Genomic DNA, 18,522 nt, shown 5'->3' with positions numbered 1-18,522 from the left:
GTAGCCTAGCCACCGAAGTGTGAATATAAACCACATTTGATCACATTCTTATTTTCTCAGAACACAAATAAATGGGCCTATTTTAATCTATAAAAACAGAGCTTAGGCTATAAAAACATGACGTTACGTTTCCCCTGGCCAGGCCCAGATGGGATCAGAGTGCATAGGCTTCTCTAGGCTATCTGCAGCTGTGGTTGTTATCAGGAGGCAGTTGATCAGACTGAAGCACAGACTAATTGTGCACGTTGACAAATCATGAGGCATTTTATTCTTTGGTGGCGGGTATGCCCTTCCATGTAAAACAGCTTGTTGTGGTGAATTCACTTATACCCACGGTTTCAGTCACAATTTGCTTTTACCACGATGTTTTGCATGATATTGATAAAAATGAAGCCTAGTTTGGGGGTTAATCGTACATTTTTGATAGGCTAACGTTAATTGATGAAGACATGCTGTTAGCAACTCTGGGCTTTTGTATTGAAGCTAAAATGTAATGAGTGTAGCCTACAGATGAGAAAATAAACCCTTTGTCTGCACATATAGTACCAGTCAAAAGTTTGGACACCTACTCATTCAAAGGTTTTTCTCTATTTTTACTATTTTCTACATTGTAGAATAATAGTGAAGACATAAACTATGAAATAATGCCAAGAGTGTGCAAAGTTGTCATCAAGGCAAAATATTTTGATTTGTTTAACCCTTTTTTTTGGTTAATCGATGATTCCATACATGTTATTTCAGATTTTTGATGTCTTCACTATTATTCTACAATGTAGAAAATAGTAAAAAATAAAATAAATAAATGGAATGAGTAGGTGTGTCCAAACTTTTGACTGGTACTGTTACATGTGTGAATTGTTGCATTATTCAAGAGTGTAATATGGTTTGGTTGCATTATTCAATAGTGTGATATGGTTTAGAAGAACATTTTCTGTCATTGTTGAATATTTTGTGCTTACTGTGATATTTACGGTCAATTTGAGCTGTGGACCAAAAATGTTGCGTTGCCAGCCACAACGTAAGACAAGGATGTAATGTGAATTGAAAAGTAGTATTATCTTTCACCACCCTGCTCCTCAGACTCTCCTTTACACAGTATCTTGTAATGGGAATAGGGCCTAAGAAAGAGAGTTCCAAACCTCTCTGCCAATAACATCTAGTTTTCAGTTTTCCCCTCCCCACTCAGACCACTCCCTGACACTCCTAGCAAAATTCTTGCATTAGAAATTGCTCTTTTATTTGAAAACAATCACAGTAAGGTACTTAATTGTTACCGAGAAATTTGATACTGGGGTAAAAACGGCTGCATTGGTTCAAGCGGCTCAGTGGGATTTCTCAGAACCAAACTGCTGGCAGCAGAGGCAGTAAAACTAAATTTCATACAGCTGGCACCGGGCCCCAGGCCAAGAAAGGAAATGTACGATTAAATGTGACTTATTTGAAAGAGGGAGAAGGAGAAAATAGAGACGGCGAGAGAGAGAAGAAAGACAGATGTTAATGGAGTGAAAAAATTATTCACCATAAACCACTGCACCATTGAGAAATAATGTGGTAAACTCGACGTGACTTACTGTATAAATAGAGTAAGGAAAATAGGGAGCAATTTCATATACACTCACATTTCAAGTCTGCAAAGATACTGTACCATCTGCTGTAAGAATGAACACCATGCCTTTCTGAGTTTGGCGTCTAGCAATACCAATTACAAATCAGTATCTATCAGCAGACATGGATGAGAATGAAATAATCCTGCATTGAGTTTTAGGAGCTAGGCTACAGACCAAGACACAAAGTTCTATTGGATCAATTCACACCTGGGGGGGGCTCAGTTGGGGGCTAAACTTACTGTTTAGAGTTAGAATAATAGAATACACAAGGTGCAATTTTGAAATTTGGTTTTGCATCTGCAGATTTTCTATTGTTATGTCAGTCACTAACAGTCAGTCAATTAGCCCAAGTCAGCAAATTTTTTCACTTAGGGCCCCCAAAAGGCTAGGGATGGCTCTGACTGCAAGTGTGGATATGGATGTGGATATGCAAATGCACGAGCGAATGCGTTCTCTCATGACGAAATCCAATTTTTTGGTGGCCCCCAACCCCATCAAAGTTGCCCTGCCCTACATTAATTCTCCAGAATGCCACTGAGAGGTGGGGGTACCGTCCATACTGGTGTGCTTGTCACATCTCAGTGGAACATTCTCCTTTAAATCCATGTTACATCACAATTGTTTAAACTCAATATTCCAGACAGTCTTTTATTTTATTTATTTATTTTTGGAAATGAAAAAAAAAGTAACACTGTTCTTTTAGCACGGCAGGATTATTTTCTGCTTCTCTGTTGCTGAACAGTTAACTATGAAAACTCACATAATAAATAGCACCCAGTGACTCTGTAAAAGACCGATAATAAGTACAGGGAGAGCATATAACATTCTACTGATCACATAATACAGCAATGATAATACAATATGACTTATGTAAGTAGTAATTTCCTGAAAGCAGGGGGCCGGGTAGGGTGTGCAATCGAGAGGCCATGAAAGGAATTCAGTCCACATGTGAAGGCAGCAGGGAGGCTCTTTGCACAGTAATAGGCTACATTTATGTAAATATAGGGCTTTCTCTTATATAAATCCTTGGTTGAGTTCAAAGCAGGAAATGCCTCTCAGGAACACTTCTAGTAATGAATATCACAGGCAATATCAAAATCAAATGCAACATACTTTCCTGCACACTAGAGGGCAGAATGAGCACAACATGACATGGAAAAGTCAATGAGGGAATTACTCAATGAGGGAAGGAGAGCTTACATTTTTGTGAGGTCAATAAATACTTAACTTCCGCTCATGGCTATTCATCATTGAGCAGCCATTTTCTATGATGTTCATGGTAGATTTGAGTACGTAACCTATCCACTAATAAAAAATTAAAAAGTTCAATAGGCAAAGGAGACAGACAGTGATTTCTCTAGCATATTGGAATGTAATTAGGCTAAATACATTTCTTAGTATAATGTATTGTTGTAAGATTATTTGGAAATCATTACAATTGTAATTCAGTGACATAGTCAATTGAGCATGTCTGTCCCATTAAAATAATGCACTTACATGCCAAACAAGCAAATAGGTTTTTATCAACAATTAGCTGGTCTGTCATCTGAGTTAAAGGGGATTTACCTGTGGAATCCAAGAAATGCCTAAGTCACCAAAGCGCCGGAAAACCCCTATAGGCTATTTCATTCAGTACTTTTCCTGGTGCTGATCATTTGAGCTGGCGTTCTGTTAAGTTCAGAGGTTTTCTTAATGCATTAACGGATCCCTATTTTGGTTTTAAAACAACCTCTTGAAGAGAAGAAGCATAACATAAAATACATATTCATCACCAACTGTTATGTTTAGGCTGCTTCAAAGAACTGGCAAAACAATAACTCCTGTCTGTACAAAAGCAAATACCAATCTTCAGAGCCGAGTCAGAGCGGGATAAACAGACATTGTTCCCTCAGCTTTGGAAAGATTTGGCTTCAAAGCCTCTCTTTTGTAGAAAGTCAACCACTTCAAGTGATCCTGATTCACACAGTTAAACAGGGCAGTGAAAGGCCTTTTGTCGAGTCTGGAAATACCAGATCTAAAAATGACCTTTACCATTCCCCCAAGGCTAAACTACATTCAACTGCACACAGCTAACCTTAATCATGACAGGTGTTGGGCAATGGATGGTAAGTGTTTGTATTAACTGCTAGATATTATGTCTATTGTTCACGGTGTAGAACATTATGTTCTTCAATCTCAACATTAGGAACAGATTTATAATATAGTGAAAAGAGTCTGTTCATCATTATACATCAACATAAATCACATGAACTGTTCCTAAGCCAATGGCAAGACTGTTTAAAATAATACTGTGACTTGTTATCAGTATTTCCAAATGTCTAACTCTGCAAGTATGGCACAATTTGCAAGCCCCTAAATGCAAACACTAGGTTTAAAAGCCTAGTATATTTCATGTGGGTTAGTTATTTCTTTGTTGTGCCAGGTGAATGAGGAGGGAGAGCAATCAAACTTCATTCATCTAAGTGCTATCACAGCTGCAATCTGTCCAGTAGTTTTTTCCTATAGCTTGTCATTTTAGGTTCTTACAGCAATGTGTGTTTTTAAACTCATGTTGTAGATTTGTAATAAAGAGACTTGAGTGTTGCATAGAGGAACAAGAAGCAACACAGAGTAAGGGCTGTGTTTAGGATTTAGTCTACTCTAACATGATCCACGGGGTGGCGACTTGCCAAGTTGTTCCAATTTGTCATGAGCCTATACACTGTGGGATGCATTTTCAATTTGAGGTGCAGCTTGAGTGAGTGCAGACGCACACCAATACCAGGAGGAATGCATAAAATAATCAATGATATCGTCTGCAATGTATGCAAAAGAATCCAACCCTGTATCCAAACCAAATAAATATTCACACTCTAGTGTGTACATGTGGTTATTCATCAGATAAAAAACTGACATTACCTGGTATATTAACTAATATGAGTGGAATTTATTGTTATTTGTTGTACTCTGTACGACCTCTGAGAAAATAATTCTCAATTGCCTCCACTGTTGCCATGGATATTCCCCCCTGCAATTACATAAAAAAAACCTATGCATGGCAGGCATTAAATCTGCATTAACACAGGAACTATCAGAGTGACAACATGTACAGTATAAATGTAATGTTTCTGTAGCAGTAGCAGCTCACACAAAGTGAGAGCTTAAATAACTAACGGCAGCAAAAAGCCACTGACCTGTATAATCAAAGAATCAGCATGAAGCGGCATGCAGGGAGAGAATGCAGCAGTCTATTTCAAGGTTATTGATGCCATCTTTTCATGACCTCATTTTTAATTCAGGGAGCAGAGCTCTGACAGCTAATCTTGGGAAACGGTTTAAATAAATATCATTAAAGCTTTCCCAGCTGGAGCTTTAGACCTTGGGTTGGACGTTAAATATAGATTGTTCCCTTTAAGCTAATGCACAGTAGAATGGCTGCAATGAGCAACTTTCCAAATGACAAGTACCTCAGAATGAACAGAACAAAAGATAACCTATGTTCTCTACTGCCTGCTGCTCAACACCATGAATACAGTCATTATTTCGATCTCTATCATTGAAAATAATTTCTCCAAGGCAACCGTTTCAGATGACTTCCATTAAAGAGGTAAATGGATAATGTGGATCATTTCAAATTGCAGTCAGGGCTTGGGGACATTCAAAGTTCCAAACAAAAGACCAAGATCAGTACGTTCAGTTAATATAGTGCAATTACAACCAAATGTTTCCACTACTTCTGACTTGGGGGGGGGGGGGGGGTAAATCAAAAGACGTTAGGATAAATGTTGCATGCTCTAGTTTAAATTACTTATTGTGTTCTCATTGCTGAGTAATCATTAAGGGAAAACAACGACGCCACCAGGGACCAAACACATACTTCACCAAACCGACAAACAGGGTCATTTATCATATACTTCCAAGGGAGAGAGAATAGCTTTGTTTCCTGAGCTAATACGATGAAGTTAATTGCCCTCCTAGCTGCTGGAATAGTGAGCCTCAGCTAAAATTCCCCTCCCCTGGCCTGTTTGGGTTCAGCTGAGATTTCCCGCTCTCTTTCTGACAGGGTGATATTCACTGCAGTGGGGATATTTTGGGGATGTATTGATTCAGCACAATTTCTCAGCTTTCTGTGGCTGTATTGAGAAAGGCCAGCGCAGCAGTCACACCTCACTGGTCCCCCCCAACCCCCTGTGCTGACACTGTCTATACCAGTCCTCCTACTCATGCAGGGCTAGGAAAGGGCTTTCAAAAGGCAGAGCAAATACAGTCCCTTCTGGCTGCACAGGAAGTTTAATTAAGCTGCAGTGCTATTTGGTATAATCTAACTGCTCAACCATATTCAAGTATCCAATTTTGTATGAACTTGTACATAGAGCATAGATAAACCTACACATATTGACTGAGCAATTCAGCCTGACTGTTTGTCATTTGCCTAGATCTATACACATACTCACTATATGCATTCACAATATTGCTCTGCATGCCCTCTTTTGACACGTAATCTGTGTGTGCATGCATAATATCCTCAGGCTCCCCCAAGATCATATCCGTTTGCTGTCTGCTTTGGTTCAGACCCTCTCAATAAAAAAGGCTGGTTGGAGAGAGAGAAGTGTGAATGCTTTGGTGAATATAGCTGTGCTCTGTGTTAGTATGCATGGAGCAGCAGTGTGATAGAGAGTCTGTGGACATGGCTAAAGACATCATGTCAGGAATAGGAAGGAAGCCTTACTTCCCTAAGCAGAGTTTACATACACCTGATACTGGGGCTGAGAGTAGCGCTCCTCTTCCTCCACTGCATTAGGAAAATGGGACAGGGCTTTGTTAATAACTCACCTCTCGTAGTGTCTTCGTGTGCATGTGGCGGCACTTGTGCTCCCTGGGTTTCCACCCAGCTCATCATATACATTTTTCCACTGTCTGCGAACTGTGATCTGAGAGAGAAAATTATTTTAATTATGCTGTATATATAATTCTGTGATAGCATCTTTATAGATAGTATTAACCACTCACACTAGGAAAATGACTAACAAAGTTATTAAGTGTGCCACAGAGACAATAAAGAATTGTGTCTTTTAAGCCCAGATTGGCTGGGCACCAATTGGTGTATGACACTGAAATAAAATACATCAAATCACCATTCTCTGATGCAAAACCATCTCCATAATATGCCACCAGCTGTAGCTGGCTACTGCAGTCTCTACCTCAGCAGGGGCAAAACAGGGAAAAGTACAGTACAGTGGTAGAGATGCATTAAATGCCTCCCGAGTGGCGCAGTGGTCAAAGGTACTGCATCGCAGTGCTAGCTGCGCCACTTGAGATTCTGGGTTCGAGCCCAGGCTCTGTCGCAACCGGCTGCAATCGGGAGATCCATGGGGTGGCGCACAATTGGCCCAGCGCCGGGAGGGTTTGGCCGGCAGGGATGTCTTTGTCCCATCGCGCACTAGCGACTCCTGTGGTGGGCCGGGCGCAGGGAACGCTGACATTTTGTGACGTTTTTATTCGTTTTTCGTCTTCAGCAATGTTTATTTTTAGGCTGTTAATGCACACAGAAAACTTTCTCGAGGCAAGCTGAAGTCGGTAGCCGAAGTCTACACCCCTTCGATGGTGATTGGTCAACAGTAGGGATTCTTCAATGAAGTGTTTGTTGTAATTCAACAAGAGACAAATTGTTTATGTCCATTTTTTCACTTGAGAAATACCGAACCAAACACCTTGGTTAGATGTAAAATTGCTCTACTAAGGTCACCTCGGCAAAAACATCAAAATTAACAACAGATTTCTTGAGTTATCTTAGATTAATTCTGACTATTTTAAGGAAGTGTATACTGACTAAGGCGTCTCAAGATGGACAAATATCTATTGCTGCTCTTTTCCCATTTTCAGGGCAAACTTTTAAAGGAGTATGTGAGCACACTCATTTGTTCAAACCGAAGCATGCAGAAGACTTAAGATGCCAGAGAGTGATGAGTTGTACCATTAAATACATACTGTAGCTACACAAACCAACCACATGGCTTCCTGCTCACAAAGCAAGCATGAAAGTGATAATCAGCTGTAGATAAAAAGCCTTCAAAGGAAACACATCCCAATTACATGACGTTTCCTGTTTATAGTTTGGCGGCTCGTCTCTCTGTATGACTATATGTGACTAACAAACTAACCAATATTCACAATACATTTACTCTTCACATCAAAAGATGTAAGAATTTTGGAAACACTTCCCAAATTAGTACTGAACAAATGTGAGGTAGGCTGCCAAGTGAAAGGTCCCCGTTCTGCTGTCTCACTGTATATAATAGACAGCTTGATTTTAGAGCCTCAACATGGGAAAATAATGACAGACTTCACAAATTTCCCTGAAATGGGAGGGTAACGTGTTTTCCCCTTAGAGGGGGTTTAAAACAACGGTATCATTTTGCGAAATGTGGGCCTGACCAAGATTGTGAAGTATGGCGCAGGACATATGTAAACACTTACCAACTCATATCCTCCGAGTTTCTGAGCAGCTTGAAACATAGTCCAAAGGTTTACTGTTAGAGGGACAACAAACAGGGAGATCAATGGTATTCAGTCAGATCAACAAATGCAAATATACTGTCACATACACTGCATTCGGAAAGTTTTAGACATTATTGCAAATGTACAGTACCAGTCAAAAGTTTGGATACATCTACTCATTCAAGGGTTTTTCTTTATTTTACTATTTTCTACATTGTAGAATAATAGTGAAGACAGCCAAAACTATGAAATCACACATATGAAATCATGTAGTAACCAAAAAAGTGTTAAACAAATCAAAATATATTTTATAATTGAGATTCTTCAAAGTAGCCACCCTTTGCTTTGATGACAGCTTTGCACATACTTGGCATCCTCTCAACCAGCTTCATGAGGTAGTATTTTATTTAACTAGCCGAGTCAGTTAAGAACAAATTCTTATTTACAATGACGGCCTACTTGTAAAGCCCCCCCGGCCAAACCCTCTGCTAACCAGGACGACACTGGGTCGATTGCGGGACTCCCGATCATGGCGGGTTGTAATACAGCCCGAGATCAAACCTGGGTCTGTAGTGACACCTCTGAGATGCAGTGCCTTAGACCGCTGTGCCACTCAGGAGGCTCACCTGGAATACATTTCAATTAACAGGTGTGGCTTGTTAAAAGGTAATTTGTGGAATTTCTTTCCTTCTTGATGTGTTTGAACCAATCCATTGTGTTGTGACAAGTTAGAGGTGGGATACAGAAGATAGCCCTATTTGGTAAAAGACCATGTCCATATTATGGCAAGAACAGCTCAAATAAGCAAAGAGAAATGACAGTCCATCATTACTTGACATGAAGGTCAGTCAATACAGAAAATTTCAAGTGCAGTCGCAAAAAACATGAAGCGCTATGATGAAACTGACGCTCATGAGGACCGCCACAGGAAAGGAAGACCCAGAGTTACCTCTGCTGGAACAGTTCATTGGAGTTAAAATAAGCCTATTGCAAACCAACAGCAAAGAACATGGATAAGAAAAAACATTGCTTAGATTGAGTTGACAGACGTGTGTTAACTGCACCTCAGATTTCAGCCCAAATAAATGCGTCACAGAATCAAGTAACAGACACATCTCAACATCAGCTGTTCAGAGAAGACTGCGTGAATCAGGCCTTCGTGGTCTAATTGCTGCAAAGAAACCACTACAAAAGGACACAAAGGGACACAATAATAAGAAGATACTTGCTTGGGCCAAGAAACACGAGCAATGGACATTAGACCGGTGGAAATCTGTCCTTTGGTCTGATGAGTCCAAATTTGAGATTTTTGCTTCCAACCGCCGTGTCTTTGTGAGACGCAGAGTAGGTGAACATATGATCTCCGCATGTGTGTTTCCCACCGTGAAGCATGGAGGAGGTGGGATGGTGTGGGGGTGCTTTGCTGGTGACACTGTCAGTGATTTATTTAGAAATCAAGGCACACTTAACCAGCATGGGTACCACAGCATTCTGCAGCGATACGCCATCCCATCTGGTTTGCGCTTAGTGGGACTATCATTTGTTTTTCAACAGGAAAATGACCCAAACCACACCTACAGGCTTTGTAAAGGCTATTTGACCAAGGCGAGTGATGGAGTAATGCATCAGATAACCTGGCCTCCACAATCACCCGACCTCATCCCAATTGAGATGGTTTGGAATGAGTTGGACCGCATAGTGAAGGAAAAGCAGCCAACAAGTGCTCAGCATATGTGGGAACTCAAGACCGTTGGAAAAGCATTCCTCATGAAGCTGGCTGAGAGAATTCCAAGAGTGTGCAAAGCTGTTATCAAGGCACAGGGTGGCTACTATGAAGAATCAAAAATGTATTTTCATTTGTTTAACACAGTTCTTTTTGCTACTACATGATTCTAAATGTTTTATTTAATCGTTTTGATGTCTTCACTATTATTCTACATTGTAAAAATAAAGAAAAACCCTTGAATGAATAGGTGTGTCCAAACTTTTTGACTGGTACTGTTGTCACAACTTCAGCCGAAGTCTGTCCCTCTCCTTGTTCGGGCGGCGTTCCGCGGTCGACGTCACCGGCTTTCTAGCAATCGCCGATCCACTTTCATTTTCCATTTGTTTTGTCTTTGTTTTCTACACACCTGGTTTCTATTCCCCAATTTACATGTTCATTATTTAACCCACTGTTTCCCCCATGTTGGTGTGCGTGTTTGTTTATTATGTTCAGGTTGTATCTTTATGGCTGGTATTGTTTGCCGGCCGGGTTCGTTATTATGCCCGTTATTTACGAGTGACCGGTATTTTCATGCACCTTTAGTATTTGTTTTATACTGGTGCATTTCGTGGAATAAACTACCTTGTACACTCATCTCTGCTCTCCTGCGCCTGATTCCTTGCACTAGTTACCCACAGCCTGACAAATGTATATAAAAAAACCCTGAAATATCACATTTACATATGTATTCAGTACTTTGTTGAAGCACCTTTGGCAGCGATTACAGCCTCAGGTCTTCTTGGGTATGACGCTACTAGCTTGGCACACCTGTATTTGGGGAGTTTCTCCCAATCTCTGCAGGTCCTCTCAAGCTCTGTCAGGTTGGATGGGGAGCGTCGCTGCACAGCTATTTTCAGGTCTCTCCAGAGATGTTTGATCGGGTTCAAGTCCGGGCTCTGGCTGGGCCACTCAAGGACATTCAGAGACTTGTCTGCATTGTCTTGGCTGTGTGCTTAGGGTTGTTGTCCTGTTGGAAGGTGAACCTTCGCCCCAGTCTGAGGTCCTAACCTGCTCCAGAGCTCTTTTCATTAAGGATCTCTCTGTACTTTGCTCCATTAATCTTTCCCTCAATCCTGACTAATCTCCCTGTCCCTGTCGCTGAAAAACATCCCCACAGCATGATGCTGCCACCACCATGATGCTGCCACCACCATGCTTCACCGTAGGGATGGTATTGGCCAGATGATGAGCGGTGCCTGGTTTCCTCCAAACTTCTTCCATTTAAGAATGATGGAGGCCGCTGTGTTCTTGGGGATCTTCAATGCTGCAGAAATGTTTTGGTATCCTTCCCCAGATCTGTGCCTCAACACAATCCTGTCTCGGAGCTCTATGGACAATTCCTTCGACCTCATGGCTTGGTTTTTGCTTAATTGAATTTACCACAGGTGGACTACAATCAAGTTGTAGAAACATCTCAAGGATGACCAATGGAAACAGGATGCACCTGAGCTCCATTTCAAGTCTTGTAGCAAAGGGGCAGAAATTCTTATGTAAATAAGGTATCTGTTTTTTATTTATAATACACTTGAAAAAAAATCTAAACCTGTTTTCACTTTGTCATTATGGAGTATTGTGTGAGATTGATGAGGATAAAAAAAAAACTTTTTAGAATAAGGCTGTAATGTAAAAGAATTTGGAAAAAGTGAAGGGGTCTGAATACTTTCTGAATGCACTGTAGCTACATAAACTACTGTAGATACAGCCTAACACCTAGCTAGCTCTGTAACACTTCAGCTGAAGGGAATTTGAATAAACACCATTATGAGCATCAAGTATTACTTGACATGTTAGCACTCGTTACCAATGTTGGCTCAAATGCCAATGACATTTTGCATAGACTTTTACATGCAAATATCCAATGACAGATGATATCACATGTATTAGAGTGGTTGTGTAGCATAGTGATTAGGCAGGTGATCAAAATCCAACAAAGACCCTTTCAGATGAAGCTTGAAATCATTCCATCTCTGACAGTACATTTCCCCGCAAACAATGAACCCACTTTATTGTGCAATTTTCCAAACAATGACATTTGTATCTGCTTTCTGTAACATCATTGTAACATCATTTTTATATGAAGACCTATAAATAAGGAAGGTTCGCCTAGGGAGAAATCCATCAAAATTCAATCTTTGCGTACACAAAGGCTTGCATTTTTCAAAATGACATTTTCCTATCTCTGCATTTGACAGCATTGATTTTTCCTTTCTCCTCTTCCGTGGCTGTTGTCAATGAACATGCAGAATAACAAAGGAAGCTGGGTGGGTTCTATTTGAACTGCAGAGCGGCATTGTGTTTTCAACTGGATAGCAGCTAAGGCCTATTAATGGGGTTGTTATGCATAGACTGTAATTACCACAATAGCAAGCAGAATTAGGAAGCACAGAAAATAGAAAGAAAATAAGAGAATACTTCTTTCTTAGATTACTTACTGCCTGTTTTTTCTCTAATTCACTCTATTCAACAGGGCAATTATCACAGAGATGAAAATGGCAAAACAGACTAAACACAATGTCGACTAAAACAGACAAGTTCAAACAGGTAAATAATAAACAAGGCAAAAAGAACCTCTCTAGAGGCAGCCTGAAATAATGTGCATCACCTCCCCCGCCCAACACACAAAAACCAATTCCCCAACTCCTCATTCTCCTATTTGCGACTAATGCAATTTAAAATGTGGAATGTGATGTCAAACTGTACCAACACTGACACACACTCCCAGCCCCCTCCTTGTACATTCAGAATGTGGTACCAACACTGGGAATAGCTGTTTGTTCAAGTGAATGGAATATAATGAAACCTCTTTTTGTCATGTGGCTTTTCTTCTTCTGAAGTTCATTTATCTTACGTCCTGTGCAGCGAGCAGGCACACTGCTAAAGCTAAATAGAAGGCAAAGAAGACCCAAAGAAGCTTCCTTTCTGGTGGAACAGATAACAAACTTTGAGCTGGAGCTATAGCATTGCCCTGTGTAGAATATGCCATTAAAATAAAGGGGATAGATTGGTCGATTCACTTACAGTATTTCACCTGTATCTGCACTGCTCTGTCTGCCCTAGATAGTGCTTTAGAGGAAGTGGAATTGGTAGCTCTGTGTGCATTTCAGAGCCAATGGTTTAGAGAAGAATATGTCATTAAATGGCTTCTGTTAACAATCACACAAAGCATGTAGGAGGCACATTGAAAGAGGACAGGAATACATGTGTATTACCGTTCGACAATCCAGTGTTTTAAAACAGTTGTTTTCTTAATTATAGACCACTCATAAAAGCAAATCCAAAAACACAATTTCCATAATAGGAAAGTTTTGCTTTGATACTTGAGGCTATTGCAGTGACTGAAAGGAATCATGAAAGCTGATTGCGTCTGAGCATATTTTGTAGTAGTTCTATTTTTTTAAACAGTCAAGTTGCCAAGGACAAGTTTAAATTGCATTATTGGAAGCTTTAATGAGTCTTGCTTGGTTTCTAATTCAGATCATGTACTGTATGTAAAACAGTTGGCGTTATGCTTCGATCCAAACGATGCTATGCTGTAGACTCAGTAACTACAATATGCATGCATACTGAGTCACTATCATATCATCTCAACCACATTGGCCAACGTAAGAACAGCCTCTTTGGTGTGAAGATGACGTCTCTTTCCAAATATCTTTATGGGGTTTAATCGTGAACCACAGCTTACATTTGTATAGAGAGACTAACATGTAAAACAGCTCACCTCTTTTTGTATAGAGTGAATTGCACCACAATGACGCATGGCTGTGCCGAGAAATAATATTGAATGACGGTTCTTGTATGGTTCTCTATATAAGGCATAATCTTCCCTAGCATGTGAAACCTCATTGTTGTGAAGTGAAACATTCGACCTACATAAGAAGCGTTTGATCTGAGCGAGATGTGTTTCCCATGCATGCGACGCTCTGACAGTGTGAGAAGAAGCGTTATGGACCCACATATGATGCTTTTTACAGGACCTGGTGTGTGAAGATTATATATCTTATATTCAAAGCTTATATGAATATAAAAGGAAGATATTTCACTCACTCTGCTTAAATCCCAGGAAGGGGATCCTATCGATAGGTGTGTCCCTCTCTTTCATGTACTTGTATAGGGCTACTAGGAAGGCCTGCTCGTCTGCACGACTCTCCTTTGATGATTCCTCGTCCTCCTCTTTCTCCTCCTTCTTCTCCCTCTCCACCTTCTCCTCCACAGCTGCCTGTTTACAGATCCTGGGTTTGGCCATTGTGCCCCTGGTGGGAACCGTCACATGGCAGTTAGGTTTTACCTGTAGGAAATATAAGAGTGGGAGTTGAAGGGTTAACATTCAAAAGGAAGTGGGGGCTATTTAATGAATGCATGATTCTGTCAAAATGATTATAATATCACTCTATATAAATCGCAACCTTTACATTTTTTATTAACCGAAACTGAAATAAAGGGAAGTGAATGGCGAAGGCACACAAAGATGGAGGAATTCAGATATGATGTCATTGTTTTAAACTGCGGCTAGTGACATAGGTCAATGTGCAAATAAACCAGCATAATCTATTATTTTTTTGCAGTCTGAGAACTAGAATTGGGATCAAGTTTACTCTGCTAATGCAGATACAAAAAAAGAGTAATGGAGAGCAGTGTATAATACAACGAACTTAGCAAAATAGGTATTTGTGGTAAGTACATGGGGGCCACCATCTTTATGCATGTCCGCTATTAAATCAAATGTTACGTGAGTAGTGTACCTTGGTGGGAGACTTGTTCTCTGGGGTGCTGGGTTCTTGGGGTTCCTGAGGCCCCTGACTGTGGCCCTGGGAGTCCCTTCGCTGGGACACTGACAGTTTCTTCTTCCGTGGCCGACCCTTCAGGTTAGGGGCTGAGAGTATGGGGACAAACCATGTACTGGTTAGTATCCTAGTGACAATGTTTCTGGGGAAAGAAAGACACAACCACACACAGGGCCTAGGGAAGGAAGATAAGCAAGCTAATTCTGAATTATTTGTATAATAAGCATTTAGCAAATAAACATTTCCATTCTAGGTTTCAGGAGTGTAGCTCTATGTAAACATCTGAATAACAATTCCAATCCTCTAAAGTTAAATCCATGAGAACATTAGGTGATGTTGTTGCACAACACATACACTGATCTAATCATTATTTCCATTCTTATTTCCCTTGTAACTCGCTGATTTGAGACCTTATAAAACACATAAACCTGTCTGATTGGAGTCCTTTGTTAGAGGTATGCAGATAATTCCACAGTACACAAAGTATTTTCAAACCTCCAGAGTCTTTCTACGGTCACATTTTATGTCAACCACCAACTGTATTGTAACATCTTGGCAGACTGCCTTCCACTGTAACAATAACAATGATAAACTAAAAGGAGAGAGGAGGCACTCGATTTGAGCCAGGTTAAGTCAAGTAGTTCAGAGCGACATTCCGTGTGCAATGACAATTAAATTACGTCCAAGGTTAGAGGCAGCCAGGGGAATAATTTTTTGCCGAATCAAATTCTCATCATGGTTTGAAGAAAGAAAATGTTAAAAAAACAAACCCCAATGAAATCAAGGAGGAAGTAATTACAGTTGGTGAACACTATTGTGACTCAATGACCTTTCACTTCACATTCTTTCCAAAACAGGCAGGAAAAAAGGCAAGGAAAATTACACCATGTTCTGTAATCAGCTTGGCAACGGCAAGTTTTCACAATACTTGGCCTGATTTTAATACAGGACAGTGCACTGTATTTTCTTTTTCTTTTCCCTTTCTTTCTATCTTTATTTCTTTCTCCCTCTATAAAGTTGAAGTCTTACAATACCCTGAAGTCCAATCCTTTGCGTAATGGATGACTCATGAATGTTAATACAAACGAGCTGACCTGAGCTCTACCTCATTGAGATTTGTTTTTCACCATGTGACATCAGTTTAAACAAGAGATTCCATATCTAAAACAGGCCTACATAGGAAAAAGTGCATAAATAATACTCTCAGGGCTCTATTTTTCAGCTGGGGTTAAGGAGGTGCTAGTGTAAAACACACGTTTGTTTGCAATTTCGTCATGTAAAAACTGACATTTTCCAGCCCTAAAACCAGGTTCGGCCATTTATATGTCTTATATCAGCTCGCTTGCGCTCCGATAGGCAGGGTGGGAATATTTGAAGTGTGTCCTTAAAAACATGATCCAAAGTGCTAATTTCTGGCAGCGTTGTTAGGGATATTTAAGACCAACCAAAAGCTGGTTTTAGCGGTAATGCAGTTGGTTACAGTGCAATCGGAAAGTATTCAGACCTCCTTGACTTTTCCACATTTTGTTACATTACATTCTTATTCTAAAATGTATGAAATAAAAAGAATTTCCTCATCAATCTACACAAAAAACCCCATAATGAATAAGCGAAAACAGATTTTTTGAAATTTTTGCTAATTTATTCAAAATAAAAAACAGAAATACCTTATTTACATAAATATTCAGACCCTTTGCTATGAGACTCAAAATTGAGCTCAGGTGCATCCTGTTTTCATTGATCATCCTTGAGATGTTTCTACAACTTGATTGCAGTCCACCTGTGGTCAATTAAATTGATTGGCCATGATTTGGAAAGGCACACACCTGTCTATATAAGGTCCCACAGCTGACAGTGCATATCAAAGCAAAAAACAAGCCATGAGGTCGAAGGAATTGTCCGTAGAGCTCCGAGACAGGATTGTGTCGAGGCACAGATCTGGGGAACGGGACCAAAAAATGTCTGCAGCATTGAAGGTCCCCAAGAACGCAATAGACTCCATCATTATTAAATGGAAGAAGTTTGGAACCACCAAGACTCTTCTTAAAGCTGGCCATCTGGCCAAACTGAATAATAGGGGGAGAAGAGCCTTGGTCAGGGAAGTGACCAAGAACCAGATGGTCACTCTGACAGAGCTCCAGAGTTCCTCTGTGGAGATGGGAGAACATTCCAGAAGGACAACCATCTCTGCAGCACTCCACCAATAAGGCATTTATGGTAGAGCGGCCAGACAGAAACCACCCCTCAGTAAAAGGCACATGACTGCCAGCTTGGAGTTTGCCAAAAAAGCACCTAAAAACTCTCAGACAATGAGAAACAAGATTCTCTGGTCTGATGAAACCACAATTGAACTCTTTGGCCTGAATGTCAAGCATCACGTCTGGAGGAAACCTGCCACTATCCCTACGGTGAAGCATGGTGGCAACATCATGCTGTGGGGATGTTTTTCAGCAGCAGGGACTGTGAGACTAGTTAGGATCGAGGGAAAGATGAACGGAGCAAAATACAGAGATCCTTGATGAAAACCTACTCCAGAGCGCTGAGGACCTCAGACTGGGGTGAAGGTTCACCTTCCAACAGGACAACGACCCTAAGCACACAGCCAAGACAATGCAGAAGTGGCTTCGGGACAAGTCTCAATGTCCGTGAGTGGGCCAGCCAAATCCTGGACTTGAGCCCGATTGAACATCTCTGGAGAGACCTGAAAATAGCTGTGCAGCAATGCTCACCATCCAACCTGACAGAGCTTGAAGAATGGGAGAAACTACCCAAATACTGGTGTGCCAAGCTTGTAGTGTCATACCCAAGAATACTCGAGGCTGTAATCACTGCCAAAGGTGCTTCAACAAAGTACTGAGTAAAGGGTCTGAATACTTATGCAAATGTAATAGTTTTTATTTTATTTTAAACATTTGCAAACATTTCTAAAATCCTGTTTTTGCTTTGTTATTACGGGGTATTGTGTATAGATTGATGAGCGGGGAAAAAACGATTTAATCAATTTTAGAATAAGGCTGTAACGTAACAAATTGTGAAAAAAAGTCAAGGGGTTTAAATACTTTCACGAATGCACTTAATAGTATGAATTTTGACAGCGGAAACGGAGCCTATCCAGCCGTGATGCACACTGCCCATATGCACATGGAACGAGAGTAGCCTAATGTGCTTTTGGTGCCTGTATACTTCGTATTTAGTAACATAAAAAACGTGTTTTTTTCCATTACAAACCAGGCATATCCTCCCCTCCTCTCAATTAAGTTGTTTTTCTTCTGACTATTGCAATCACGTTGTAGTCAAAACTGTTGATAAAAGGTTTGGCTCCTGAGACCGCTTGGAAATAAATCTTAATTATAAATTAAAATATAAAGCAGTGAGCTTTATTCCCTTTTTATTTATTCATTGCAGGCAGGCCCAAATTATGTTAGCCTTGCAGGTCCCCTTTTTGGACCTGCATAAAACCCCCTCCATGATGTGGGCTACGTGTCTACACCCATCATGAAATAAGAGATGAGAACCTCCGGTGAATACCGATGAACATCGTATTTAGAAGTTATCTGTAACCTGTAAAAAGTGCTTGTTTTCCCAAGCCCTCCCTTAGGTCTACTATAACGAAGACTGGTTCAACAGCAATGCGTGTCTGTTTTTTATCCTGATGATTTTATGATATCATTATATTTTAAATGTATTTATTGCTGTTGTTTTCGTTTAATTGTATTACAACCGATCTTATTAGAATGATTCACCTTCCTGGTTTTATGCTTACCACGTCCGTGGCGTGCATGCAATGCAACTTCTGATATGTGAATGTGATCAGATCTGTAAGATGGTTCCGATTATGTTCATAAAACATAGGCCTATTTGGGAGCAGACCCTATATCAGTGTGAATGCTAT

General features: G+C 40.4%; 1 protein-coding gene across 2 annotated transcripts in view; it reads right to left on the bottom strand.

Moving 5' to 3' along the window:
• The window catches only part of LOC129858223 (AT-rich interactive domain-containing protein 5B-like), a 72,780-nt gene that overhangs the window by 7,901 nt on the left and 46,357 nt on the right, over window positions 1-18,522 (bottom strand). Inside the window, exons 5-8 of one of the 2 annotated variants that reach the window (XM_055927276.1) lie at window positions 14,589-14,719; window positions 13,894-14,134; window positions 8,064-8,116; window positions 6,420-6,517 (exon numbers count right to left, since the gene is read on the bottom strand). In XM_055927276.1, coding sequence (XP_055783251.1) covers window positions 6,420-6,517; window positions 8,064-8,116; window positions 13,894-14,134; window positions 14,589-14,719 — 523 coding nt within the window. The remainder of the gene's footprint in view (window positions 1-6,419; window positions 6,518-8,063; window positions 8,117-13,893; window positions 14,135-14,588; window positions 14,720-18,522) is intronic. The other variant, XM_055927283.1, reaches the window with a different exon arrangement.

The sequence above is a fragment of the Salvelinus fontinalis genome, chromosome 1 (assembly GCF_029448725.1).
Source record: "Salvelinus fontinalis isolate EN_2023a chromosome 1, ASM2944872v1, whole genome shotgun sequence".
Classification (NCBI taxonomy): domain Eukaryota; kingdom Metazoa; phylum Chordata; class Actinopteri; order Salmoniformes; family Salmonidae; genus Salvelinus; species Salvelinus fontinalis.
This window is presented reverse-complemented; position numbering and strand designations above follow the sequence as displayed.